Raw genomic sequence first — 27,641 nt, forward strand, 5'->3', positions numbered from 1 at the left:
TGAAAAAAAATATGGGCTGATGGTGATGACTATGATGATTGATGATGTATATAAAATGGAAAAACAATAAAAGTCTTGTTATAATATTAGGTAGACAAATATGGAAAATGACTTTAAAAGGTCAAAGAAGCATGAAGAAGTGTTTTTGGTACGTAATTAAAATACTTATATATAAACTTGGTAAAATTAAAAAAATAAGACCCTGCAACATGTTAAACAAATTACAATAATTTATACAATAGGAAGATGCAAAAGTTTTGCGTCCTCCCACGGCTATGCAACTTGTACTTTCAATGCATCACGTGCTTTTGGCGTAAGAGAAAGAAGCGTTCGCGATGGTGAGCGGTAGTGCTTGTATGGTTGGCTCCATACTCCATAGTCCATAGGCCACACGCTCGTCAGATGACAAATAACACGGGAGTGTGCGCATACGTTCCAAATATCGAATTGTGCTTATAATTTTTTGGCGGGAAAACAACGAACATTGCGATTTATGTTTTTAATTGACTACATATTTTGTTTGTGATCTGGATAATTTTATTTTTCTTATGTGATTTTTACTTCGAATATGGTAAGTTTTTTGAACAAAAAATTATTAATGCTTTTCTAAGAAGTACTTATGTCGCTAAGTGAACATGAAATAAATAGGTCATAAAATAATCTAAGAGAATTTAAAAATATTTTCATTGAATTTGTTAAACCTATCTTTATATTTTATAAGTACTATGATAAAACTGTATCGTTTCTGATGTAATCCCAAAATAATTTCCTACTTTAAAAAATAATTCTTCCTGTTTTTCATTTTTGATATTTTTGCTAATTTAAATCATATGACAAAAAATAAAGAATTACTTACCAAAGTATTATTTTCCTTGCTTCAAAAATTAATGTTTTAAATAACTAATATTGGAAAAAAGACCACCCCTGCACAAAACATATTGATCTGAGGTTTATTCTGTTTTATCTACACATATCGATTTTTTTCCGGGAATAATGATAGAGCCACAGATAGAGCTATTTTAAAATATTTTGTTTGAATATAGTATCTTTTCCTGAATATAATATTTAATATTTATTATTAAATACTTAAGCAACTAAATATTTAAAAATCATTTAATATTAATTTCACTAGGTAAATCTCCTCACATTCCCTCGTGAACCATTTTCATGTTTGAAACTTGAAACAGTATAGAGATCTTTTGAACAGAATTTGAAGACTTAAAATTTTCGCGCCATAATCCATTCAGACGAGATATTAACAAAAAATAAAAAAAAATAAAAAAAATATATTAAAATTTAAATCTGAATCCGCTAAAAATAGGCAAAATTTCCTTTAAAAAAACAGACGATAAAATATGTATTGTAGAGTCTATAAGTAAAGTATGTTTTAAAAAAAACACTAAGTTTTCGTATACCAATTAAATTTTAAGCTTAACCTCGTTATAGTTCTGACTCTGGTTTGTAATCTTAGATTATGGATTGGTCTCCGCGCGCGCGCTACGACTAGATACCGCCGGCGTACTTGAAAAATGCGGCAACTTATAGTACGCCGAATTCGGCGTACCCAAGCCAGTCGTGTCACAAGCATTGTGTGGAGAGGGTGAACCGATAATTTATAAAGATTTTGAACAAAATCTGAAGTAAAATGCCTATTTGTGTCATAAAACTATTTAAAAATAATACAACAAAAAATAAGAAAGACACTGGGATCACGTACCATCACTAAGTATCGTATTATTCGAAATTTCTCCTTTACTTCGAAAAATTTTTCTACGAAAATACGACGCCATTCAGTGTTGCCGTATTGCATATCCAAAAAAATACACGTGGTTGAGGAAATATTTTAGCAATAATTTGAACTTTTTTTTTTCAATACTATTACTAACACATGTATAAAAAAGTATAATACAATAATTTATTTCTGTTTAACCATGTTAAACTGACTCATATAATATGTTTTTTTTTTAATTTCCGCTTTTTTACTTTTAAACAACCTTTGTGACTATAGTATAGTAGCGTCGCAAGTGGATTTGAGTCACATGTTCATGGATTCGATTCCCGGCCAGGTCAGGATGAAAAAAATATTTTTCAAACTTCTTTCCAAGATGCCAGATTTCCCATTTATGAGGTAAAATTTATGTAGCTGGCAGCCCAATTCTTCACACACACTAGCATCTTTACAAATTGCCTAAAACACACTACAGAAATGAGTTGCCGCCATAGAAATCTAAATAACAAGACACTAGGCCCAGTAGACAAAGTAACAATTACAAAACGATAACGAAGTTAGAAATCGCAAAAATGTATGGGATTGACATACGCCGCGTTAGATCACGTGGTCTATCTAATGTCAATCCCATACATTTTTGCGATTTCTAACTTCGTTATCGTTTTGTAATTGTTACTTTGTCTAAGGCCCTAGAAGTCGTAAGCGTGCGTGACCTTGTCGCCACTCAGGTGATTTGCACATCACCAGTGCATTCGTCACTGTTCAGTTGCTCTGGAGACGTATGAGTGTATACATGGTGTGTTTCAGCAATTCCCATTGCGGAAATTCTTCCACAAGTTGTAGTTATACTTATAAAGGAATAATATTTCATCGGAAAATATTTTTTTTTAGAAATAATGCCGTTTTTCCTTAAAATTATAGAATATTTACAAGTATTACGAGTGTCACCATAGTAATCGAAATAACAATGAATGACACAGTCGACCATTCTTATTATCACGTTTGTTCGTATTGGAGCAAAAAGTCTCATATACTTAGGGATGTTATTCTAAAATAAACCGTAAATTCGTGCGTTAGGATACATATTCAAAAGCTTAATTTAATAGATAAGTTAGTTTTCACTAAAATCAAGCTGTCCAATAAAAGGCATAGTTTACTTGTGTGTACTGTTTAGCTTTCGGTTTGAATGTGTTGATTTTGGCGACAGCGGTTTTCATACGAATTATGACATTATAGCCCTTCTATGTGTCTTGTTATTTAGATTTCTATGGTTGCCGCACTCACAGAGCTATTGTTTTTAGGTGGGGCGGTATCTAGTCGTAGCGCGCGCGCGGAGACCAATCCTTAATCTAAGTTTGTAATATTATATTATCTGACTATATTATCTGTTTATTTGTACCTACGCATCGAATAGAATACTTGGAATACATTGTATAAAACTACCTAAGAATAAATTGTGTAAAAAGACCGATGGATTATATCTACTTGCTCTGAGGGACCAATTAATTATCGGTCTTTCAGATAAGAAATATGTATAATATTATGTAATTGGGAGTTGGGCAGCTTATTTTTTTTCTATGAATTTTTATTGCACCAATAAATTAATGAAATTGGGAAAATAATTCTTTATTTTACCCAGCAGTTTAGTTTAATAGTATTCTTGTTATGCCAATTTATTCCTTACTAGTGGTCCGCCCCGGCTTCGCCCGTGGTACATATTTCGCAATAAAAGGTAGCCTATGTCCTATCTCGGATATCAAAATATCTCCATACCAAATTTCATGCAAATTGGTTCAGTAGTTTAGGCGTGATTGAGTAACAGACAGACAGACAGAGTTACTTTCGCATTTATAATATTACTAGCGACCCGCCCCGGCTTCGCACGGGTGCAATGCTGATACTAAATACACTACAGAAAAACTGTGAACGTTGTATAATATAAAAACATAGCGGCCCGGCCGGCCGGTACCGCCGCAAACGCTACGTCCCGCAATTTTTAAATCTGTAATAACTTCGAAAATAATCACTTAAATCATACGGTGTAAAGTGCCATATAGATCTATATTAAATGAACAATGTATTCAAGGTATTTAATTGGTTAAGGATTAATGCTGTATTGGTGAAAATCGCTTCGAAAATTAGCTATTATTTGTCGTAAAAAGTAAATGACAAAAAAATGTTATTGTGGGTTATCCATAAGAGATAGACATATACCATCGCGGACTTTTCTGTAGACCTTTTCAATGTGTATAATACTTAGTACATTATTTTGATAAAACTCGTAGGGTTCAGCCTGCGTTTGCAATATAAGCGGAAACAATGTAATTTTTTACGACATCACATTAGAAACCTCAAAAATAACAGTACTTCTCCACTATTTAATGGATGTTATTATACATATAAACCTTCCTCTTGAATCACTCTATCTATTAAAAAAAACCGCATCAAAATCCGTTGGGTAGTTTCAAAGATTTAAGCGTACAAAGGGACATAGGGACAGGGAAAGCGACTTTGTTTTATACTATGTAGTGATGATAGTGAAGTATGGATTATATTTAGTTGTGTATTGTAAATATATTTTTTTTTCACATACTGTACCTATGTCTATAAAAAAGAATGCTGTAAATCTCTGGCTCTGGTGCGTTCCATTTTCCGCGATTCTTGGGTCCCTTCCACTATGATTACAGTTGGCCACCGAAAAGGCTAAAATCCAATATGCCAAAAAAAACGTAAGATCTACCAAATATTTATGAGAATCGTTTTGTAAAATCACAGATTTATCAGATATGCAAATATGCGTACTGCACGTAGTATTTGATTACAAAGACAACATGCGTTTTCCATTAATTAATTAATAAAGAAACATGACCTCGACTCTATTCAAGATATAGAAAGAATTCTTCCCAAAATATTTAAATATTACTAGTATATGGACATTTTATCAATTTGACTTATTCAACATCCATTAGACGCATTTTTAATCGACAATCATTTTAATTTCCACAGGATATTTCTACACGTGAAAAGTTAGTACTTAGTGGATCAATGGTCAATCCACTTGTATAGATTTTTTTAATTGGACAGACTTCAAATAAAGCTAAAAGGTTCACGTGATTGTTCATTACAAATGTAATTGAGCGTTTTTATATACCAATCTCATTGATCATCTGATAACCTTTGGCCGTGAGACTACATCATAAACGTATACTAATTACTCCCACATCAAATAATTGCCGAATTTCTAAATCACGTATAACGTGAGTATCCTTGACAATAATTTATAAATCTCGATCAATCACAGATTAACCTTGTTATAAACTGTATTGTTGGATGCTATTTCTATTTTTCTTCATGATCACACCTGCATTTGTTCTAATTAATCTCTTCAATCTTCTTTTTTCTCGGAAAAATATTTTTATAAAATGTTAGTTTTTCATCTCCTTAATGTTTACCTAGCACTGATTTAACGAAGACTTGATACAATACCATATTTTATTGTAACAACGAAGAGTTTTTTTATTAAACCTTAAACGGATCAAGAAACGACATCGAAGGTTAACAAAGCCCGAATGAGCTAACTACAAAGATTTGAACTTGACGCGTCAAACTGTTCTATGAAACTGTAACAACTCTTTGTTTTGCAGTCCGTGCATCACGACACGATCGTGCTCTTATTATTCTACCGAAAACTAAAGTTATTGGCCTCAAGTTTAATTAAAAAAGTTTCGCAATTTTATCATCAACTAATGGTGCAATGCGAATGGGTTCTCCGCTGGATAGAGAAATATTAACATCGACATTAATAGTTTCAATAGTTGGCGACGTACATAGTTTCGGCACATTCGGGTACTAACAGATAAATTTCAAAATGGTCAAAGGTGGGAGGATAATAGATGATCTGCTTGCAATGAGGTTTTTTCTTACTACAAGTATTATATTATGTGGTTTTACTACCTATAGGTACCATATAACTAATACCTATTATTGATTATTTTTAATTAAGAACAAGGCTACCTTTACAAATTTGAAGGCGGGTAAAGAGAAGAGGGCAGAAAGTAGAAGAATATCTTGCCGCGGCTATGAAGCACATAAAATAAAAATTTAAAAACATTTTAGTAATAACTATGTATTGTTTTGTAATATACTGATTACATGATGATACAGTAGTACCTAATGGTTTTCAAATAGTTTTTTTTAGAATGAAGAATAGATATATATATTAATATCTAGAGTACCTACCTTCTCGTAGAGTTATAAATAAGTTGTGTTTCATTGCCTGAACATAAAATACAAAGATTTATTGTATAGCGTAACGTCAGCAGAATATGTATCAAATATTAATCATATGCAAATTAGTAAGACAAACATTTAATATAAAGTGTTATAGGATGACTAAGCGATTAGTTACGTGATACTCAGCATATTAACATATGCATTGGAAAGTTGTACTTAAATAGCTACTGTTTACCGATCAAATGTTATTATAATAGCTTTCCTTAATATTTGTTTATGAGTAATCCTGCTTTTAATTAATGTCATTTTTTTTCTGTCTCATTAGAGTTTCCTAATAAATGTAAACAAGTACATAACTACGTAAAAGCTATAGTCATGTGACTGACTGACTGTTGACATGACCAACATAATCGATCAATGGATCGACCAACAATTTATTTTTTATCTGTTTTGAAATTAATTAATGTAACAATTTGTGGTCTTAATATATCTATGAAAAACGAGCCTAAAATCTTTATACCTTTACCTAACTAATTGATATTTATGTACTTTTACAATTAGGGTATTGTCCTAAATTAAAGACGAATAAAATTAAACAATCGGAGAAGCTGGAGCATGATCTGTACTGTATAGGAAATTGTTTCAACCTTTGTTCTCGAGTTTTCCGGGTGAAAGTGTAGGAGCGAATCGTGGACAGTCCGGATGCACTTGCAGACATTATCGCCAAGTCATGTGCTCGATGGCTTACTTATAACTTGGGTCAGGCAAGCCCTTAGGAAGCATTGTGAAATTGGAAGTATTTTTAAAAGAAATTTAGTTATGTATACAAAAAAAATGGAGTTCCACTTTTATCTGCTAAGAAAAAGAATTCCTAGTGTAGTAAAACTAGGTAGGTACCTATATGCAAGAAAATTACAAACATGCCTGTGTATAGTTTAGACTATACAGTATTTTGGACTATACAACATACTTAATCAAGTGATGATTAAACAATCGTAATTAGTAATTACTAATTAGTAATTACCTATGCTATGAACGATTTAAATTGGAGAAATAATGCTTTGCATGCGTAGTGGGTATCTAGCTAATTACCTATAAAGGAGGTTTGTAGGAACGCATCTACTTTTAAGATTTCACCGTCGCGTTCTTTAATTAATTATGTAATTTTGAAATCAATTATTTAAACAGGTAGCTGATATTATACTTGTCCTCTGAATTTTTATCTAGGTAAATTATTATTGAAAAATGTTAATAGAAAAGTAGGTATGCATTTATATAAATTGCAAGATAACAGATGATCACACTTCCTGTATAATTATTGCTTAATTGATATAATTTAAATAAAATATGCAGTAATAGTAAATTTGAAAGTCGCAAATTGAATAAACGATAAAATGATGTCATATCTAAAATAGCTGTGTTTTACCTGAAAATAAAACACATATTAAATACTTACCTATATTTGAAGCTTACTTCATTGAGAAGGTACCTAGCTTTTTCCGCCTATTTTTCCCTCTCTTTCCGTTGTATGTATGCTATCTCTCTCGCACACCTCTCCACCAGGTGGCGGGGCGCACGATAATGTCGGGCGCTGGATGTTTTTCATTGAGTCGAAATCCACAACAGGTGGACGTTAAGTGTAAGCTTCAAATATAGGTAAGTATTTAATATGTGTTTTATTTTCAGGTAAAACACAGCTATTAAACACTTGACCGTAATTTGAAGCTTACTTCATTGAGACCTGTTTGTTACCCACCTGGTGTACAATATATGGACGCCAATGTGAATTTGAATACATAAGTAATTACTTATTTCTTTATTTGAAAGAGTAAGGTGTGCAGATAGTATACCTACCAATAAATCACACAAATTTTTATATTATATAATATATTAACAATCCCAGATGAAAAGTTAATCAAATAAGAACCAAAAAGTTAATCATAATGATTAAAAGTATTAGAACTTATGAGATTGGTTCAAGCGTACCTTAGTTAACCTTTTGGGCTTGAAAAGTTAAAGTTACTACAATTTTCACTATCTTTAGCGTAAATCTGCGAAAGCGCCAGTAACGACTTTCAATTACGCATTTAGATGTTACTTACAAAATGAAGCAACAGCTGATCCCGACGAGGCAAAAATACCTCAAACTCAAACCTTTATTTATTCAATTAGAACTCTGTAGAAGCACAATTGAATCATCTTAACATAGAATTACCAACTGTCTCAACTCACACAGTTTTAACCTAACCTGCTACAAGCGGACAAGAAGAGAACTTGGTCCTTACTTTTGGGGTCAGAAATAAATTTAAAAGGTCACCCCTTGAATAAGGCAATAAAATATCAAAACAGGTAAACGGTTTTAATTATAATACAGATTTTTAACATCCAACCAAACCGTGCGCTATTAATGTTTAGAGCCAACGCCACCAATCATAATCTAAACATGGCTAGTACTTTCAGTACAATGCATGTATTATAGGTCATAAACTCTGTACTGGAAACAAATATACTGAACTTAAGAGACTAAAATGATAAGGAGCTTATCTGTGTCCCAAAACTGCAATTACTACAGCCAAGTACGTTACTTTTAATCAATTCGGTTTTAAGATATAATTATGATTTACATCAGAACTTATATACCGAAAGCCTCGGGACTACATAACGTGACTTATCTTCTTATATATAAAAATGAATCGCAAAATGTGTTGGTAAGCGCATAACTCGAGAACGGCTGAACCGATTTCGATAATTCTTTTATTATATTCCTTGAAGTACGAGGATGGTTTTTATGTAGAGAAAACGTAAGTACCACGAGCGAAGCCGGGGCGGACCGCTAGTTTATAATAATAGTGTTTGTGCACAACACTAGGCAGTCAACAGCTATATGAACGTCAGATAGGAAAAGAGCCAAATTTATCCAGTCAGTAACAAAGGATTTTAACTATAGTTACTTTATTCTAATTCAACCAACTACTACTAGCTACTCCGTATGTCTTTTGGATAGACGGAGGCAAATAGGATTTTTATTCCAACTATATCATTTGATATTTTGAAAATGTACTCCACATTTTCATACCGTCAGAGTCATTTTGCAGATTATAGTGGTGCAGCACTGAACACTGTCTATTAGGTGGCTGATGCTGCTGACCGGGCCTTCAGTTCCGCTTTCCAGAATACCTTCACCCTTCTAGGTGTTACTACTACTGAAATAGCGGTACTCTATCGCGTCGTTCAGGTCTCTAACTGACTAGGATTTCTCATATTATCGTAACAACCCTCGCTCGTTCTAACGAGGATAAATTATCGCCAAGGAATTCTGCTGCAGGATAATGGCAAGAGAGATTATAAGCTTAACTATGCATTATTATGTTAAGGAATATGGTGGGTTTTGAATACTATCGTCGTCTGAAAGTATCTCCTTTCGATTAACTGCATTAAGGATGCAGATCTGATCCCATCTTTGTTCCGTAGGAATGCTACGACAGTCTAAACGTTACACTGAACAAAGAAAATTGCCCTGAATATAGTCGGTTGTTCCAACATCCGTAATATGGCTAGCCTAAGGTTAGTTATCCCTTGATTGTAACTGCTACCAATGGAGGCATTGCTCTTGTGTTGTCCACAGTTGTGCGAGTGCAAAAATGAAGAACTGAGCTCGTGGGGAGCTATGTCGAATGAATCTGTGTTAAGATTATGACAGTATAGGACAGTTAGCTGTGGATGCGAAGACAGGACATTACTTTATTCATCCGTAAACACGCGAGGCAGCCACGGACAGCGATATAGCAAGAACTAAACTAGCAAAGTTTAGTTCGCTTACCAGACTTTGTCATGTTTTAAATGCAGTATATCCTCTGAATAGCATTGCATTTATGACTATTGATAAACTTAATTCACCCGTAAACACGAGAAGCAGGCACGGATAGCGATATAGCAAGAACTAAACCAGCAAAGTTTAGTTCGCTTACCAGACTTATATTTTAAAAGCCGTATAGCCTGTACATTTCATTTATTGCCCCCCCCCCCCCTCAAAGCAAAGAAATGAGAAGTCATTTGGCAGAGCTTTCTCGTTAAGGGTAGGGGTTCCAAGTAATATCTAATAATAAGAGGCTTTTGTTTGGAAAGATTGACTTTCCGTTATTTATCCTCTATCCTATGTAACTCAACAGTCAGTATTCTCAGCATTCGTTGAGTACTTAAACGTTTTACGTTAATAGTTGTATATAACTTTATTATACAATATAATAATCCTGGTGGGATGACAAAAAACTTGTCTAACAAACGATTATCCTAATCCCTCAGCGATTTATTGTTTGAGCCCCGAAGAAAAATCTCATGGGTGCAATAATGAGGTCAAATGGGTTGAAAAACGAGTCAAATAAATTGCCTACAAGACCGGGCAACTAAAATAGGCCTATGAGAGGTCAACTATACGTAATCAATCGTCATTTGTTACATTCAATCGCTTTGCGATTAAAAAATCTCTTCCGATGTTTGTATATGAAAATTGGTCGGCTAGTGCCATTTAATTACGATACCAAACATACCGTTGACACAAGGCTTGGTGACAATCCTCGAAACCACCGCCACAAATCATCTGCGAGATGATATTTGATCCGACTCGCCTTCCTTTGTTGTGATTAGGCTTTGCATTGGTAAATACAATTTGTTCAATTCCAATTTCCATAATTGGTAAACCAATGGTGGTTTCCTGATTCCTGAAGCGTAAACTTTTAGGATACGAAGTATCAATTTCATGCGCCCATTATTTGACGTATCTAACCTTTATTGTATTTATTAGGTCATTTACTATACTGCCCACTGTGAAGTAGATTTCAAAACCTTTTTCTACCTACCTTAGAAGAGTGAAGATCCGATACGGTCATATCCAAAACTTCTTTCGTGGGTCCTCGTTGACAAAAGCAAATATCTATGATCATTTTAATGATCAATCCTTTGTATATTTGCACCAATCGCCATTAAAGCCCCGCGAGGGCTGATATATATTTGCACCATTTCCCCGTGGGGACGGTTGTTATCAAAGCCCCGCGAAGGCTGATATATATTTGCACCATGTCTCCGTGAGGTACTGTTGTAATCAAAGCCCCGCGAGGGCTGATATATATTTGCACCATTTCTCCATGAGGGACGGCTGTAATCAAAGCCCCGCGAGGGCTGATATATATTCGCACCATCTTTTCCGTGAGGGACGATTGTAATCAAAGCCCCGCGAGGGCCGATATATATTTGCACCATTTCCCTGCGAGCGACAGCTGCGCGAGGGATGTTTGTAACTAGAAATAAGTAGGGCCTGCCAAAAAATGCTTAAGAGACACCCTGCGAGGGTGAATTTGACCTGGCTAACCCCTGCGAGGAGTAGTGGCCACATTTATGTATTCTGCTTCGAGCAAGAATACACCTTAGTGCTAATATAAAAATAGCAGTAAATAATCATTTAAATAATATAGCAATTAACAAGGTCCTTTAACTTATTTTCCAATGTTAGCGACATTTAATAAATTCATAATTCAAATCAATTCACTAAATTTTAAAATGAACTTCGATTCATATTTATTTTTGTTCATGCAATCGATGTAACATTTAGTTGCTTTATATCCGTTAACATTCCTTACGAACGCAACCATACCGTCGTAGGACGTTATATTTAATTGCACAAAATAATCTCCACTCACCCGCAATTTTTTACTTTTTGTCAAGGTGTACAAGTTTATAATATTATTCTAAAACGTTAGAAGTGAATTGTAAATCATTTGAAATAAGTTTATCTAAATCTAATTTATATTAAGATATCTCGATAATTATTATACGATAACCCTTTCAGCACAAGTTCAGTAAACCAAAGAATTTAATTGTAAAATTTTTGGTACTTACTCGTTTTAACAAAAAAGTTGCATCATTTGAACATAGGAAACGTAATTTTCAATCAAATTAGCCGTGTGTAATATGTCTATTTTCACATAAAAACGGATCAGAATAATACTCATAAAAGGACACGTATAGACTACGGATAGTTTTGAATGTGTGGAACATTCATGGTACGTATCTACTATACATAAGCGAATTCCATCATTATTCAGTTGAGCGGTAACTCCCGTACGATTTATAAAATAATATCACAACATGTTCTGACATGTCGTGACTTCTTGGAGCTGACTCATCTCGTTCGATAATTTTTAGTAATAAACTATGATAGGAATTCCGAACCGTTCCTAGCGATAACGACAATGTAATAAAGTCGTAGCAATGGATTGTATGCCTGTAAAGCTTTGAGTTGGCTCATATCCATACTAAGTATTAATTGTAATTTTTCCACGAAAAATTCACTTGTACCCTTGTAATAAAAACACATTATTAAAAATGAAATAAAATATTAAAAATATCTATATACAAGAGAGGGTATTTGATATATCTAGTAATATCAAATAATCACAAAAGTAATATTAACGATTCGAGTAAAGCCGAACGGTAACACCGTTAAAATAGCTTTACTCACAGTATTAAAAATTCAAATATTAATTAGTACATATTGCATAATGAAATATTTCAAAAGAAAAGTTACTATTTCAAGTAAAATGTAACGGTTGTATCGTTAATTTTAAATATCTTTAATCATGCTATTAAGTATTTAAGCATATTGAAAAATAAACTATTGCTGAAGGATTCATTAAAAACCTCAGCATTTTAAATAAAGTCCAACGATTACACCGTTGACTTTAAAGATTTTTACTCATTTTTAAGTAAAATATTATTAGAATAGATGTAAAAATAACTCACTGTACCGATCCGACGGGATACACTTTTTAACACTTTTAGCACTTGCTTTAAGCAATACTTAATACTTAATAGCACCAAGGTTGTAGTCTTGTAGACAACCTTCTCGCGGCGGAAGCTAGACGCCAATGAAAAACATCCAGCGCCCGACATTATCGTGCGCCCCGCCACCTGGTGGAGAGGTGTGCGAGAGAGATAGCATACATACAACGGAAAGAGAGGGAAAAATAGGCGGAAAAAGCTAGGTACCTTCTCAATGAAGTAAGCTTCAAATTACGGTCAAGTGTTTAATAAGTATTGACTATTGAGTTTCAATATGCTCCACTTGGCATGTGAAGGGACGGATTTGAATCTTTGCTAATAAATTCATCTCTATTAACCACTCGGTATAACTTTACGTAGAACAAGTAATTCTAACCACAAATTTGGATATATAATGCGATTGCGGTTTTGAAGTATATTTTGTTTACGACCCGAGTTAGATGGTAAGTGACCCTGTCTATTGCCTCTTGAAGATGAGCTTGTCGACAATGATGTCATAAAAAGGTTTTGACTCAGTAGAATAACAATAAGAATCACCGTAAGTCTTAGAGATTTGCGTTTTATTATGATAACATATTTAAAAAAAAATATATGTAGGTAGTTATAATGTAAAAAATCATCTGATAACTTTTTATAATGTCAAAATGTTGAATCTTGATTATTTATTATTCATTTTTATACAGTGTATTTGTTTTATGTTTTATTTCTTTAAGAAATAACTTGACTTTAGCATAAAGTTAGATATAAGGCGCATGCTTTTTCAAAATAGACATTTAAAATCTGGTCAAAGGATTGTTTAGCACGCATTTAGACGATATCATCTTCTCGACTTGAATAATAAAATTCTAAAGGTAAGTAATAAAAAAACAGAATCGAACTTTTTTATTTAGAAAAAAAAATTAGAGTCAATTAACATCGGATGACTCCTTTTGGAACACCTTGAATTTCATTTTCAAATAGGTAGTATACAAAAACAAAAAACTTTTCTTTGGGATATCGTGGGGATAATATCTTTTATAAATATTTTTAAATCACCACATCACACCTGCCTGTCTCTACGGATTCCAACTACGACGAACCAAATCTTACAATAATTATTGTGTAAACCGTGAATACACGAAACTTGAAAGGTGATCAGTTCATCAGTGATTAATGTTTATCTTTAATAATTTTAGCCTACCTTCTCAATTTAGCTAACTAAGCGTGACCAATGAAAATAATAATTGACAAAATATGCCCGTTTTTATAAAGGATTTTTTTATAAGCAAGAATGAAAATCTAGTCAATATTCTCTACAAATAAAAACCGGCCAAGTGCGAGTCGGGCTCGCGCACAAAGGGTTCCGTAGCAGCAAATATAATAAATTACAGTTAAATCAACCTATCTCAAAAACTATAAGAGATACTTTGATCAAACCAAAAATCGTTGAAAGAGTTAATTAGCATGCATCACCTCTATTTTTTTTAGAATTTTATACCCCGTAGTTATAAAAATAGAGGGGGGGGGACATACTTTTTACGACTTTGAGAGCTGATATCTCAAAAACCGTTCACTTTAAGAAAAATGTTTTTTAGAAAACTTTATATCATTTTAAAAGACCTTTCCATTGATACCCCACACGGGTATGTACATCGAAAAAAAAAATTTCATCCCTCAGTTACATGTATGGGGGGCCCCACCCCCAATTCTTTTTTTTACTATTTAGTGTCATATTTTTGTAGCGGTTCATACAACACATATTCCCATCAAATTTCATCACTGTAGTACTTATAGTTTCCGAGTAAATCGGCTGTGACAGACGGACAGACGGACAGACGGACAGACGGACATGACGAAACTATAAGGGTTCCGTTTTTGCCATTTTGGCTACGGAACCCTAAAAAAACATACGTTTTTCGTGTAAATTAATAGAATTCCCTATCGACCGTAGCTTAGATATTATATTGCATTGTATTGTATCAGCCTGTCGTGTCCCAATGCTGAGCAAAGGCCTCTCCAAGTCGCTTCCACGAATCGCGGTCTTGTCCTAATGAAAACCAGTCATTTTTAAATTGGTGAAGTTCATCTCGCCATCTCTTCTTCGGCCTGCCGCGACGTCTTCTATCTGTTCCTGGGCTCCACAAAGTGGTTATCTTGGCCCACAGTTCGTCCGGCATGCGACTTATGTGCCCTGCCCAACTCCATTTCAACGACCAAGTTTGCGCACCATAAGTCAAGATAGGAAGAATACACATGAATATTATATAAGCCTAAAAAATTAAAACAACTTAAAATATTGACATAAATAATTTCAAATACATATTTACTTATTTAATTAGGTAGTTAGGTACCTATATAATTGGCAGAAACCGAGACCGAAAGAGAAGAATTACAATATAATTGTTTACTCGGCTTGAAACTCTACATGATTGCCTTATATTTATGAAAACAAAATTATTGTAAAAAAATAAGTGTTTACAACTTTATTTCAATTTTGTTGCATCCTTGGCCCAAGATTTTAAAGAATGGATGTCGAAAGTAGGCGGGAGGCATTCAAACGTTCGATCGATACAAAAAGTCACCGTCGTTGGACGTTTATCTACCCACAATTGAATACTCAAACAAAACGTTAAGTCCTTCAGCGTGATTTATTTTCGTGACAATATATAAGACATGACAAAGAGAACTCGTGCTAAATTCTCTTCTCAATATGCCTCAGTTGCACCAATATCAAAGAGGTTTCAGCGAATGCACTGCTATTGAGAGCAATATTGCGAAATAATAAATTATCGCTAAACCGTAGCATCGATAATTAGAAGCTTTGCATGCAGTCACGTTTGGAAGCCATGTTGCAGTTGTTGCTATTTGTTAACAATTTGTATCACATACATGTTAGATAGCTTGATAAGAGCTTCTCAATTAGTTATAGGAATTATAATAGGAATTTCAAAAGTGCTCAATTCATAATTTTTTTATTGTGAACAAATAATAAATCTTATCTATACTAATATTATAAAGCTGAAGAGTTTGTTTGTTTGTTTGAACGCGCTAATCTCAGGAACTACTGGTCCGATTTGAAAAATTCTTTCGGTGTTAGATAGCCCATTTATCGAGGAAGGTTGTAGGCTATATAACATCACCCTAAAACCAACAGGAGCGGAGCAATGCGGGTGAAACCGCAGTGCACAGCTAGTCACCTATATCCTAGACTAGTTAATTCATTTTTAGACGGATGATTTATTTAATTTTTCAGAAGTAATTAAACATTTGCCTAATACGAAGGTTGATTAATTATAATGTCTTGATTAATATATTTTATATGAATATTATATCATTGTACAGTCACGACCAAGGTTAAATGGCAAATACTCCAATTAAAACAACACGCGCTAATTTCAAAAGCTCATCTTCTTCGTCATCTCATCGTCTTTAATCATTCGCTCATCGTCTTTAATAAACGATCACGCGCAATCCCATTAATTCAATTCTGACTTTTGATGATATCGTAATTAATCAGAATAGATGCTGATTCTATTTATATTATTTTAATATGTAGGTATGTGGTACATCCGTAATCCGCATAGAGATTTCTTAAGATTCAAAAATTTAAACATGTAAGTATAACTAGGTATGTATATCAAATCGGTCAGTCCTCAAAAGGTTTGAGGGTTTAAAATTTCATGCAAGTCATTTTTAATTTTCAAAGTTCAAAAACCTTTTATTTAGACTAAGCGGCTACTTCTATAATTAGTACTTAATCGAATCGCAATATTATTCGTTATTTATAGTCAACTCTACATTGGCTAATTTGAAAATTCTTAAAAGGCGGACTACAAAGTGTATATTAGATGAAAATCATGGACCAATATATATCAATTATCAAGATGCAAAGTTAGGTATAACTTTTTACCTTGTATTAATGGATCTTGTATGCGCTCCCATTAGTAGGTAGATCAATTTTTATTGTCATGATTCAAGAGACCAATTTATTATGACCGCTTGAAGGCTGGGATACGTGTTTCAACATTCAACCATAAAATCGAAGGATAAATTAAATGAACTCTGGGCTATATTTCACGTCTAAGTAACTATTGATTATAACCTATAGCTTGTTTTTTATGATACTTTTACCTATACATTATTTTTAAAATGACAAAGAAGGAAAATTTTCAATTTGTTAGAGATAAGTATATTTATAGAATTTCAAGCCGATGCTTAAAAGACGCAATTTTTTTACTGTAATGTTTTATATTTCTCATTTTTCTCATTTCCATAATACTCGGGTAGGTACCACCAGAAGGACGGTACCCGGTCTTTAAAATTAAAAATAATGCAAAATATAATTAACACGGGAAAATTTTATTTCGTCATTCGGCAGGTCCACTTGAAATAAATGCACTTCTATTGTGTCGCAAGTTGTGGCAAATACCGACCGCATGAAGGCATGAGGCATCTTATCGCGGTTTGTTAAATATATTTTGTTATGAATTTAATTGTGATATATTTTAAGTAACAATATCGAATGCATGTAACTAAGTAAATACAATTATTATAATATAACTAGCGGTGCGCCCCGGCTTCGCCCGTGGTACATATGAAAAATAGATGTTGGCCGATTCTCAGACTTACCCGATATGCACAGAAAATTTCATGAGAATCGGTCCACGGTCGGAGGAGTATGCAGACTAACATTGTGACACGAGAATTTTATATATAAGAGAAGATTGAAGGAAAATCAAATAAGATATTTAATATATTTTTGACGTGACAACGTCTTATAATTTGATACAGCCGGCTGCACGCACGAAAAAACATGACTCATGCGGCGTTACCTCGCTCTGAGGCGTTCCATGTGCTTGAAGTGCAAGCGAGAGCGCGGAACGAGCGACAAAGAAGCACAATCGGAAGTTGTCACGTTTCGTCAGTAAACCGACTTTACAGACAACCATTTTTTTAAAGAATACTTGCGGCGTTATCTACAATGTGTCTACAATCGATATCGAAGCCAACTGCCAAAAATAGTTTTTAGGATGTTTGTCTATTTGTCTGTATTTGTAACCGAGCTAAATTCACTAACGAACACATAAAAGAGCTATCTCTTTTATATGTTCTGTGATCCCACCGCAGGATTACTTACTTCGTTCATAGTTTTTTTGATGAAACGGTCCTTGAATCATATTAAATACGTAATTACAACATCATGTAAGTCTGGATCGGTTTCAGGATCAGGTATCTACGCACATAGGATGTTATCTATTTGATCAACAGCTAACCAAATTATTAGAATGTGTGCATACGTGATACGGCAAGCCTCGTTTTTGCCATTCGATTGAATACATCCAGCTTCGAGACTTGAGTAATCCCAAAGGCGAGTTGTTTAACAATGTAATTCATCAATGACCGGATTTTTTGCTTGAAAAGTCGAGCGTTGATTTCGATTATTTGATGTTTGTCCGGGAAGCTGCAATTGAATTATTTCCATTCATTTCGGATTACATGTAGACAATAGTTTATTCATCCTTTTTAAATAGTTTACACAAAACATATTTCTGAACGCATGCATAAATGTCAATCATTACTTGAACTTTGAAGTATTTGACAATTGACAGCGTACAACTAATGTATGACGTTTACGTTTACGGACGTGTTTTTTGTTTATAGATATCTACGCTTGATTTGAACATTTGATTTTCTTATAAATCTTTGAGGTATAAAAATTTCTACAACGTGATATTGGCTAAATTGTGGCAATGCAGTACTGCAATTCATCAAAAAAAACTGAATTGACAGGTACGAAATAAAGATTTGATTGAAGAAGAAAATTTAGGGAAAATGATTCTTCATGATTCATCTTTCAAAATTATTTATTCGTCGAGTTTTCATAGTTTTTAAGATGTATTCTGCTATTCGGGGCGGATACAAACCCAACAAATAAAATACCATGAAAATTGGTCCAGCATATCGAGATCAGATCAGATCGAGGTCAGAGAGTAATTTATTATGTGTTGCAACAAACCTGACTTTCTTTTATATATTACTAGGTTTCCGCCCGCGGCTTCGCCCGCGCAGTTAAAGAAAAACCCGCATAGTTCCCGTTCCCGTGGGATTTCCGGGATTGCGTCATTTACCCGGGATAAAAAGTAGCCTATGTCCTTTCTCGGGTATCAAAATATCTCCATACCAAATTTCATGAAAATTGGTTCAGTAGTTTAGGCGTGATTGAGTAACAGACAGACAGACAGAGTTACTTTCGCATTTATAATTTATATTAGTATGGATTATTTATTACATTGATTTAATTAGTTATCAATTATCAATGTTCTATTTTGATCAGGATCTTCAATATTTCGACAATTTATATTTATTGTTATAATTATAATAAACTATTTATTATTCACAAAATTGATATCCAAGTTAGTCATATTTTATATACATATTCTTTTTGTATGCATTCTCATTGTAATTAAAAATTTAAAATCCATAAATTGTGCAAGTGGTTGACATGTCGCAGGTCTGGCAGGACACAGCCTTCTGGCGGGACTTCACTTTATATTACTGAGTTCAAAGTAGATTTATAAGCTTTTATTCAATTTTATATTTCAGTTATTAGATTATTTTACAATAAATTTGTATCAATATTTATATATCAATTACACTACATTATGCTAAATCTCATCGTAATTTTAAAATAATTGTTTGTTGGAGAAGGAATTTTATTTTTATTTATTTTTTAGATTTCAAGATGCCTCAAATAAGAGTTCCGGAAAGCGCTAATATAAATAAAAAATGTAAAGTGAAAAGTCCACCTAAAAGTTCAACGGAACGTAATCGTGAATATAGAGCTCGAAAAAAGGCTTTAAAAAATGCACACAATTCTCCACCATTTGTACCAAAAACACCAGCACAATGTAGTCGTGAATATAGAGCTCGACAAAAAGCACTCAGAAATGCTACTAATCACAATTCACTGGACTCTACATCGACTATTGTTCAAGCAGGGGTACATCAAGAAAATTCTCCATCATTTTTAGCAAAAACACCAGCACAACGTAGTCGTGAATATCGAGCTCGAAAAAGAGCACTTAAAATTGCTTCTGATCAAAACTCATCAGCTCCAAGATTTTTACCAAAAACACCAGCACAATGTAGTCGTGATTATCGAGCTCGAAAAAGAGCTCTTAAAAATGCTACTGTTCAAGACTCACTAGACTTTACATCAATCATTGCTGAAGCAGAGGGATGTCAACAAAATTCTCCATCATTTTTAGTAAAAACACCAGCACAATGTAATCGTGATTATAGAGCTCAAAAAATAGCTTTGATGGACCTTAAACAACCGGTATTGGAAACTCCACCTGTTAAAATAGAAGTAGAAGTAGATATTGAAAACTTTTTATTTGACACCATGTAAAGAAAAAGAAGAACAGAAAAAAATAACAAAAATGGCAAAAGGACTCCCAGTCAGCAAAGCAGCAAACATGAATTAAAATGTATTACTGCACTGATTTTCAGAGGAGACCACTGTGACTGTACAGATGCAATGATTCAGTAATAAATAATATGTATATAATAAAATGATATGTGTGTGTTTTTGTAGCATATATAGGGAATAAATATGTACACCTTACCTTTATTTTGCGAACATACAGTGTATGAGTAGTCGATATTATAAAGATACACGAAAGAAATCGCTTAAAATGATAAATGTTTCAAATATGTGGCTGTCGCCACTCGCCACACATATTTGAAACATTGGTGGTTGGTGTGGCCGAACTCCTTGGTAGTCGGTAATTGCTTCAGATGCTGCAGCAATATAAACCTCAGGTTTTTAACACATGGCACTGAAGAAAGATTCCGTAAAGCAGGAGTTATTCCAGCACTTTGAAGCAGCATAACGAAAACTACCACGAAACTTTTAAGAAAAATGTTGCAATAACTTAATACTTCCGGAATTAGCTAACCTAGCATTATAATCATTTTTGAAATAATTTTGTCGAAAATTCCATTAGTCTTTCTATCACGATTCTTGAAATCAGCCTGGTCATATTATCTGTGGATGGACAGACAGACATTTCTATGTACATTTTACTGAGAAAATTCTACAAAATCTCTATGTTTATACTTTATCTCCCCTTCGGTCATTGACCTCTTCATAAATTGCTACCTACTATAAACAGAACATAAAAACGCAACGACCTCCATATTATATTCCATTTATCATACCATAAACTGCAATAAATCATTTGTTACATTTAAAATTCTATACTTATATGGAATTCACGTAAGCAAGATTCAAGATGGGACATGACTATTATAAATGATGAACCAAAAAGATAATGACGACAAACACCATTTAAAGATATGGTTTCAGGTTTAGGTACATAGGTACTTTATTTTATATATTGTATACTTACCTTATCATTTTAATTTTTACTCCTGGATGACGCAAAATTACTTGATAAATTACATTATGAACCACCTTTCATTTTGTGTATCTAAGTATTAATATCGAGCTTGAAAGTTATAAACCTTCTCTAAAACTAAAGTCTCACTCAATTTTGACGACGCGGTTGGCGCAGTGGTAAAGTAACTGCAGCCTACTGAGCCGACGGTCCCGGATTCGATCCCCGGTCAGGGCAAATATTTGTGTGATGAACTCAATTATTTGTTCTTGGGTCTGGGTGTTATTATCTATATATGTAATATGTATTTATAATATTATATTTATCGTCGCCTAGTACCCACAACACAAGCCTTAATTGAGCTTACTGTGGGACTAGGTCGATTTGTGTAATAATGTCCTATAATATTTATTTATTAATAAGTAAATACCCACCGAGTTTACGAAAGTGAACTGAAAATCTAGAGCACCACAATTTAGTCTATTGCGGTTTAATCAATCGATATAGTAAGTTGATTTCTTGTGATGCGGTAATTCAATCTATACTAATATTATAAAGAGGAAAAGTTTGTAAGTATGTATGTATGTATGGTTTTCACGCAAAAACTACTGGACCGATTTCAAAAATTCTTTCACCATTAGAAAGCTGCATCTTTACTGAGCAACATAGGCTATATTGCATTTTCAAAAAAATTAGAGATCCTTACCAAAAATGCAATAATGTAACCCAAGGTGTAAAAAAATCCTCAATAAAACTTCTGTCATCGCGTGCGCTGCGGAATCTATTGAAGATAGAACAAAAAAATGTTCTACGGTATTATAGAATGGATCAATATCTACAAGAAAGTCCGCGATACCATATTATGTCCATCTTCAGTAGTTATGTTACTACAACAACTTTTTTACGTTTTCAAAGTAAATAAAAGTGCCGACAGTAATCAAACCATGTTATCCATACACATATATTAATCCTTATCCCATTAAATGATGTTTTATTATAGACTGTTTCAATACCAGCAAAATACTTTTTAAATGAAAAGAATTGGATATTCCATTCAAAAGATATAACGAATTTTTAAAAGTGTCAATCTACAGAAAATAGTAGGTATACTGTTCGAGCAGGCCGTAGTGCGGGGGTCACGGAGGAATTCTACCAATATGCGTCTTGACGGAACACAGTGGGGCTTTGGTCGGTAGGAATCCGACATAACCCACGGCCCCACGGGACGGGGTAAAGGTGATTTTCATGTGATTAAAAATTAAACCTATAGTCCGACCTATAGTAGACTTTTCACTGTAACGATATCGCTATCTATGCGGGTGAAACCGCAGGGCATTGCTAGTCTATAATAAAATCAATACTTTAGCCGGGTTTGAAGGCGGAATTCTATTTAGGTAACCCATGAGAATCAATGTTATTAGTCAGGATAATAGTATCGACGTGTCGTCGTTGGATAATAGGAGTATAGGTAACTAGCTACCTACTAGCACTTCCTTTTTGTCTCTCAGGTTGTAACTGAATAAGTATTTACATATGGCCATAAAGGGCGATCAATTCCTTAAAATAATTCGGAACAATTTTCTTAACTTTGTTCAAAAGTACACTGAGAATACAGAGCTGCCCCCCTAGACAAGTGGCTTTCTATTAGCGTAAAGTTCAATAGAATAGATTATGAATGTATGGGATTGACGTAATCAATCGTCGTCGTCGTCGTAATCAAACGTCAATCCCATACATTCATAATCTATTCTATTGAACTTTACGCTAATAGAAAGCCACTTGTCTAGGGGGGCTGGTCTTTTTATTCCTATACCTACACTATTCTTTGCCTTTACATCAACCAATTTTTAATGTATCAAGACTATAAAACCTATTCACAGAGATCAGGAGCTATTACAACTGTGCTACTCTTCCACCTCTCATGGGAAGTGGTCACAGGCACCCAGTTCGTATCCCACGTGCGAGTGACCACACCAGCACATAGCTATGCACATGGCGTCGGTGATCCCTTACCAGTTCTGGAGAGAAGCTTGCATTCTCGTCGACCACCTATACGGGATTTGAGAAGTTGGTACCTATGATTTTTTTTTGTATCGGGCAACTAGGACAGTTCTTAAATGCGCCAGTTTATGTAGGTGTTTTAGCACAGTTTTAGGAGTCTATTGGAAGGAAAATCTCTGAAGTCTTAATTGCGAAGTTTGTTATATAGGTATGTATCAATCTAACAACCTATTCCATAAATAACTTGGCGATAATCATCGGAATGAGACAGCTCAGGATGAAGAGAACGAACTTGTGATCTCCCATATCTGTTATTTATTTAATAGTACCTATAATAAAATATCCTTTCATTTAGTATAGTATTATAATTATCTGTGTTAATAATAATATAAACGCGAAAGTTTGTGAGGATGGATTTATGTTTGTTATTCTTTCACGTAAAAACTGTTGAACCGATTACAATGAAATTTGGTATGTAGGTAGCTAAAGACCCAGAAAATATATATATATATATATATATATATATATATATATATATATATATATATATATAGGCTACTTTTTATCCGGGATCCACAGGAACGGGAACTATGCTGGTTTTTCTTTCAAAATGCGGACGAAGCCGCGGGCGGAAATCTAGTTCAGCAATAGACATTAAACAAAGGAATCTTTATTATTCGTCTGAATTTAGGCGATTGTCTTGATTTTATCTAATTTAATATTTTCTTTCCATGTTTAGCGTCACAAGCAACACAAGCGCAGAACGGTGGCTATCCAAGGCTCAAACCGTTGATACCTTTCAATGCAGAAGAGCCACGCGCCAAAATTTCACCATGGCAGCATGCGTTAGATAATGCAGGTATGTATTATCCTTAGAGCATTAAAATGCTCTAAGTAATTATCCTTGTATTATCTTCAGTAAATATGTTACACTTATAATGTTTTATATTGAAAACACGCATATTTACCGCTCCTGTGGGATTTCCGGGATTAAATACCTAAGTAGTCATGTCCAATTCTGGGTCTTGAGCTACCTACATACCAAATTTTATTGTAATCGGTTCAGTAGTTTTTACGTGAAAGAATAACAAAAATCCATTGAACTTACAAACTTTCGCGTTTATAATATTAGCACAGACTAATAATATTATAATACGATATTAGTAACTACTTAATTAGGTAGTTACGATTAAATTTTATAGTTAGGAACATTTAATACCACCCAAAAAATAAAATTTCTAGATCTAGAGCGATATTTTAATTGTATATGAATACCTGTACCTAAGTATCTAAAGTTAGGAACACCAATTAATAGCAATTTATAATTACAGAGACAATTCCCGTGCTGCCACCATCGCCGTATAAAGTAGATTCTCCCGACCCAGAGTCTCTTTGGCCCGTAGGTCTTTTCCTACCACCCTTGAAACCGCCTAGCTTCGATATAAACCGACGATCGAGTACTGACAACTTAAACCCTGGTCTTAATGGAGAAGGTATTATGGAAAGGCATTTACCGATTTATTCTATAAACATAGAGCGTGAAAAAAGAGGAATGCGCAAGAGCGCATCTTTATAACCCGCTATAATAAGTTCAAGTCCCGCCTCCGTGGTACAGTGGTTGACGCGTCAGCGTAATACCGAGAGGTCCTGGGTTCGATTCCCGGTGGAGACGAAGAAAAAAAAATGTCTCGGTCTGGCAGGACACAGAAGGCTGATCACCTACTTGTCCCTAAAGAAAATCGATCAGTGAAACAGATGTATAATGCATCTGCCCCTTACCCCACTAGGGGACATGGGACTTCACTATAATCACCTGTATGTTTGTACGTAAACGACTCCAATTAGTATGGAACCCTTAGTTTCGCGAGTCCGACTCGCACTTAGCCGTTTTTTTAACTATATTATTTTATTTAGTTAAATCTAGATGTATTAGGTAACGGTCACTAAGTAACTTTAAACTACAAATTTTTAAAAAGCCTTAGAGCTAGCGCGCACGAGCAACTTTGTCTCCGCAACTATTTTGTCTCTCCCATCAATTTGTATGGGGAGTTGCGTCGCTACGTGCGCGCACTTTCAGAGCGAGCGCCCACGAGCAACTTAGTTGCCCGGCAACTATTTTGTCTCTGTCGCTGTCTCCTCGCAAAGTTTTGAACGATGCGCACACGAAAGCGACAGCAACGCAACTTTTTCTTTAAAATTTTCTGCATTTATCAACATGAATTTCGAAGAGACGGTTGTGGTCTGTGCTCTTGTCCCGCATAGTTCCCATTCCCGTGGGATTTCCGGGATAAAACCTATCTTATGTGCTAATCCAAGTTACCCTCTATATGTGTGCTAAATTTCATTGTAATCGATTCAGTAGTTTATGCGTGAAAACTGAAAACCATACATACATTTCCTCTTTATACATATAATATTAGTATAGATATGTAATCGTAATTGAAAAAAGTTAAGTAAAACGAAATAACATATTTTTCTATGGCGTCGTTACTAGATTACGTTGCTGAATTTTGTTGAACTGTCTATGATGCCTATTAAAATGGCTCTACTATAGACAGAAAAACTACTAATAATAAAAATAACTTCATTAAAAACAATATTATTTAGATGTGTTATTTATTAAATAGGTTTGAAGTTGGTGCCAAGCACTAAGCACTTAGTATTAAGCCCGTGCACCGACATTAAACCTTATTAGTAAATAACACATCTAAATAATATGTAGTAATGATTAATATCAAACCTTTTTTATTTTTTACTTTTCCGTTTTTGAAGTAAGTAGGTTGTTTTTAACGAAGTTATTTTTATTTAATACTTTTTAGTTTATTTTTCAACACGAATCAAACGAGCCCAAACTCGATAAAGTTGAGTCAATATATTACTAAGTTCCTATGGCCACCTTCCGATTCCATCATCAAATCAGCGCTATGTCATAATAATGTTTCATCGCTATCCAATTTACATACGTATACAAAATTTCAGCTCAATCGGTTACCTGGAAATGAATCAAAGTTACTTGCTACATTTCAATTAAGTCATCGAGACCAGACGAAAATGCTCATAAAATAAAAACTACTGGGCTTATCCGAATAAAATTTATGGGACCAATTCCACACCATTCCGCATCAAAAAAAAAAAGAATCACGTAAACCGGTTCAGAAACCTCGGAGTAATCGGTGTCCATACATAAAAAAATATACCGGCCGAATTGATAACCTCCTCCTTTTTTTTAAGTCGGTTAAAACTACAGTGTACGAGAATAAATACGTTGACATAAATAGGTATTATCGCTACGCCGGTTACGCGGCAACTGGCCGGCGGCCGTCGCCTGGCAACATTTTTGTCGCCGTGCGCGCACTTGCATTGAAACCAATAGATAGGGCGACAGTTGCGTCGCGGGCTTGTCTCCGAACCCGCGGACAAAAAAGTCTCCCGGGAGTTGCGTCGCTACGTACGCGCACTTTCATACTAGCCCATGGCTGGAGAGACAAAATAGTTGCGGAGACAAAGTTGCTCGTGGGCGCTCGCTCTCATACTAGCCCATGGGTGGAAGAGACAAAATAGTTGCGGAGACAAAAAAGTTGCGGAGACAAAGTTGCTCGTGCGCGCTCTCTCTTACTTCACTAGGTACCTACCTACTTCTTATGTCACATGAAATTAGGCAAATGAACATAGATCAAATGACTAAGCAAATATTATGCTACCATTTATTTCTCAGTTATTTGAGCCCGGTGGGAAACAAAACTGATAATGATTAGTTTAGCCTCATGTTTAATTTCTTTTATTGGTTTGGAGTCAATTTCTCCAGGTAAAATCGTGTTTTCGATTGTTAAACTAATCATTTATTAATAGTTAAATGGATATCTTAATTACGAAAAAAATTAAATAACATGGAATAAATTAACTAATATATTACTACAGACTCTAAACTATAGCATAATTACTAAATAATTCATTAAAAGAGAACATTTTCTAATAACATCCTTTTTACTATATTTCAGAAACCAATTACAATGATCAATATTTTCTACAAGGTTCGGAGGCATTAGCGGCAGTGGAGAAAGCAAGATTGCATGGAAAATTATATTTTCACGACATTCCTCATATAACATCGCTTTTGGCGAATCAAGAACTACGTATAAAAAACAACCTAAAACCTAACAGGATTGGAAGCATACGACAAAGCTGGCCATACAATAGGGTGTAGAATGTTGTAATAAATAAATGTTAGGATTTTGTATATCTTTTGAATTAATACTCACGTCGATTCGTTTTAAGGTTATCAAAATTAAAAATAAAATAAATACCTCAGTCTAAGATATCTTTCATTTATATCCTTTCATTATCCTGACTTTATGGTGAGTCTACATTTAAAATTTCTACTGATTAGTAGGTAACTTGAATGTTTGTTTTGAAATTATAGTTTATGCTTATGCATTTCAAATCAATTAAAACTGGCAATTATT

At 34.1% G+C, this 27,641-nt stretch overlaps 2 protein-coding genes across 5 annotated transcripts; both read left to right on the top strand.

Moving 5' to 3' along the window:
- The first annotated feature begins 353 nt into the window (after positions 1–353).
- Positions 354–27,492, top strand: LOC149482163 (uncharacterized). Of its 2 annotated transcripts, XM_089704185.1 has the most exons (5): positions 363–571; positions 23,058–23,244; positions 23,918–24,037; positions 24,510–24,671; positions 27,177–27,492. In XM_089704185.1, the coding sequence occupies exons 1-5, from the start codon at positions 569–571 to the stop codon at positions 27,380–27,382; spliced, it is 678 nt and encodes a 225-aa protein (XP_089560311.1). In that variant the 5' UTR covers positions 363–568; the 3' UTR covers positions 27,383–27,492. The 2 variants fall into 2 exon arrangements, with proteins under 2 accessions (XP_089560312.1, XP_089560311.1); XM_089704186.1 differs by lacking the exon at positions 23,918–24,037 and having other exon boundaries at positions 354–571.
- Positions 18,382–20,353, top strand: LOC149482164 (uncharacterized). Of its 3 annotated transcripts, none has more exons than XM_089704182.1 (2): positions 18,382–18,565; positions 19,510–20,353. In XM_089704182.1, exons 1-2 carry the CDS (start codon positions 18,526–18,528, stop codon positions 20,184–20,186), a joined length of 717 nt encoding a protein of 238 aa, XP_089560308.1. In that variant the 5' UTR covers positions 18,382–18,525; the 3' UTR covers positions 20,187–20,353. The 3 variants fall into 3 exon arrangements, with proteins under 3 accessions (XP_089560308.1, XP_089560307.1, XP_089560309.1); XM_089704181.1 differs by having other exon boundaries at positions 18,389–18,765; XM_089704183.1 differs by having other exon boundaries at positions 18,389–18,757.
- Positions 27,493–27,641: the final 149 nt, after the last annotated feature.

The sequence above is a fragment of the Colias philodice genome, chromosome 15, assembly GCF_061535455.1.
Source record: "Colias philodice isolate Cphi_HAF_F1 chromosome 15, ilColPhil1 Martin Lab GWU primary, whole genome shotgun sequence".
NCBI classification, from domain to species: domain Eukaryota; kingdom Metazoa; phylum Arthropoda; class Insecta; order Lepidoptera; family Pieridae; genus Colias; species Colias philodice.

Coding starts and splice junctions, on each gene's coding strand:
- LOC149482163 (XM_089704185.1), top strand. Junction 23,245..23,917: donor ACCTATACGGGATTTGAGAA/GTTGGTACCTAT, acceptor TTCCATGTTTAG/CGTCACAAGCAACACAAGCG. Junction 24,672..27,176: donor CCCTGGTCTTAATGGAGAAG/GTATTATGGAAA, acceptor ACTATATTTCAG/AAACCAATTACAATGATCAA.
- LOC149482164 (XM_089704181.1), top strand. CDS start 18,717: ATGAAAATTGGTCCAGCATATCGAGATCAGATCAGATCGAGGTCAGAG. Junction 18,766..19,509: donor GATCAGATCGAGGTCAGAGA/GTAATTTATTAT, acceptor TTTATTTTTTAG/ATTTCAAGATGCCTCAAATA.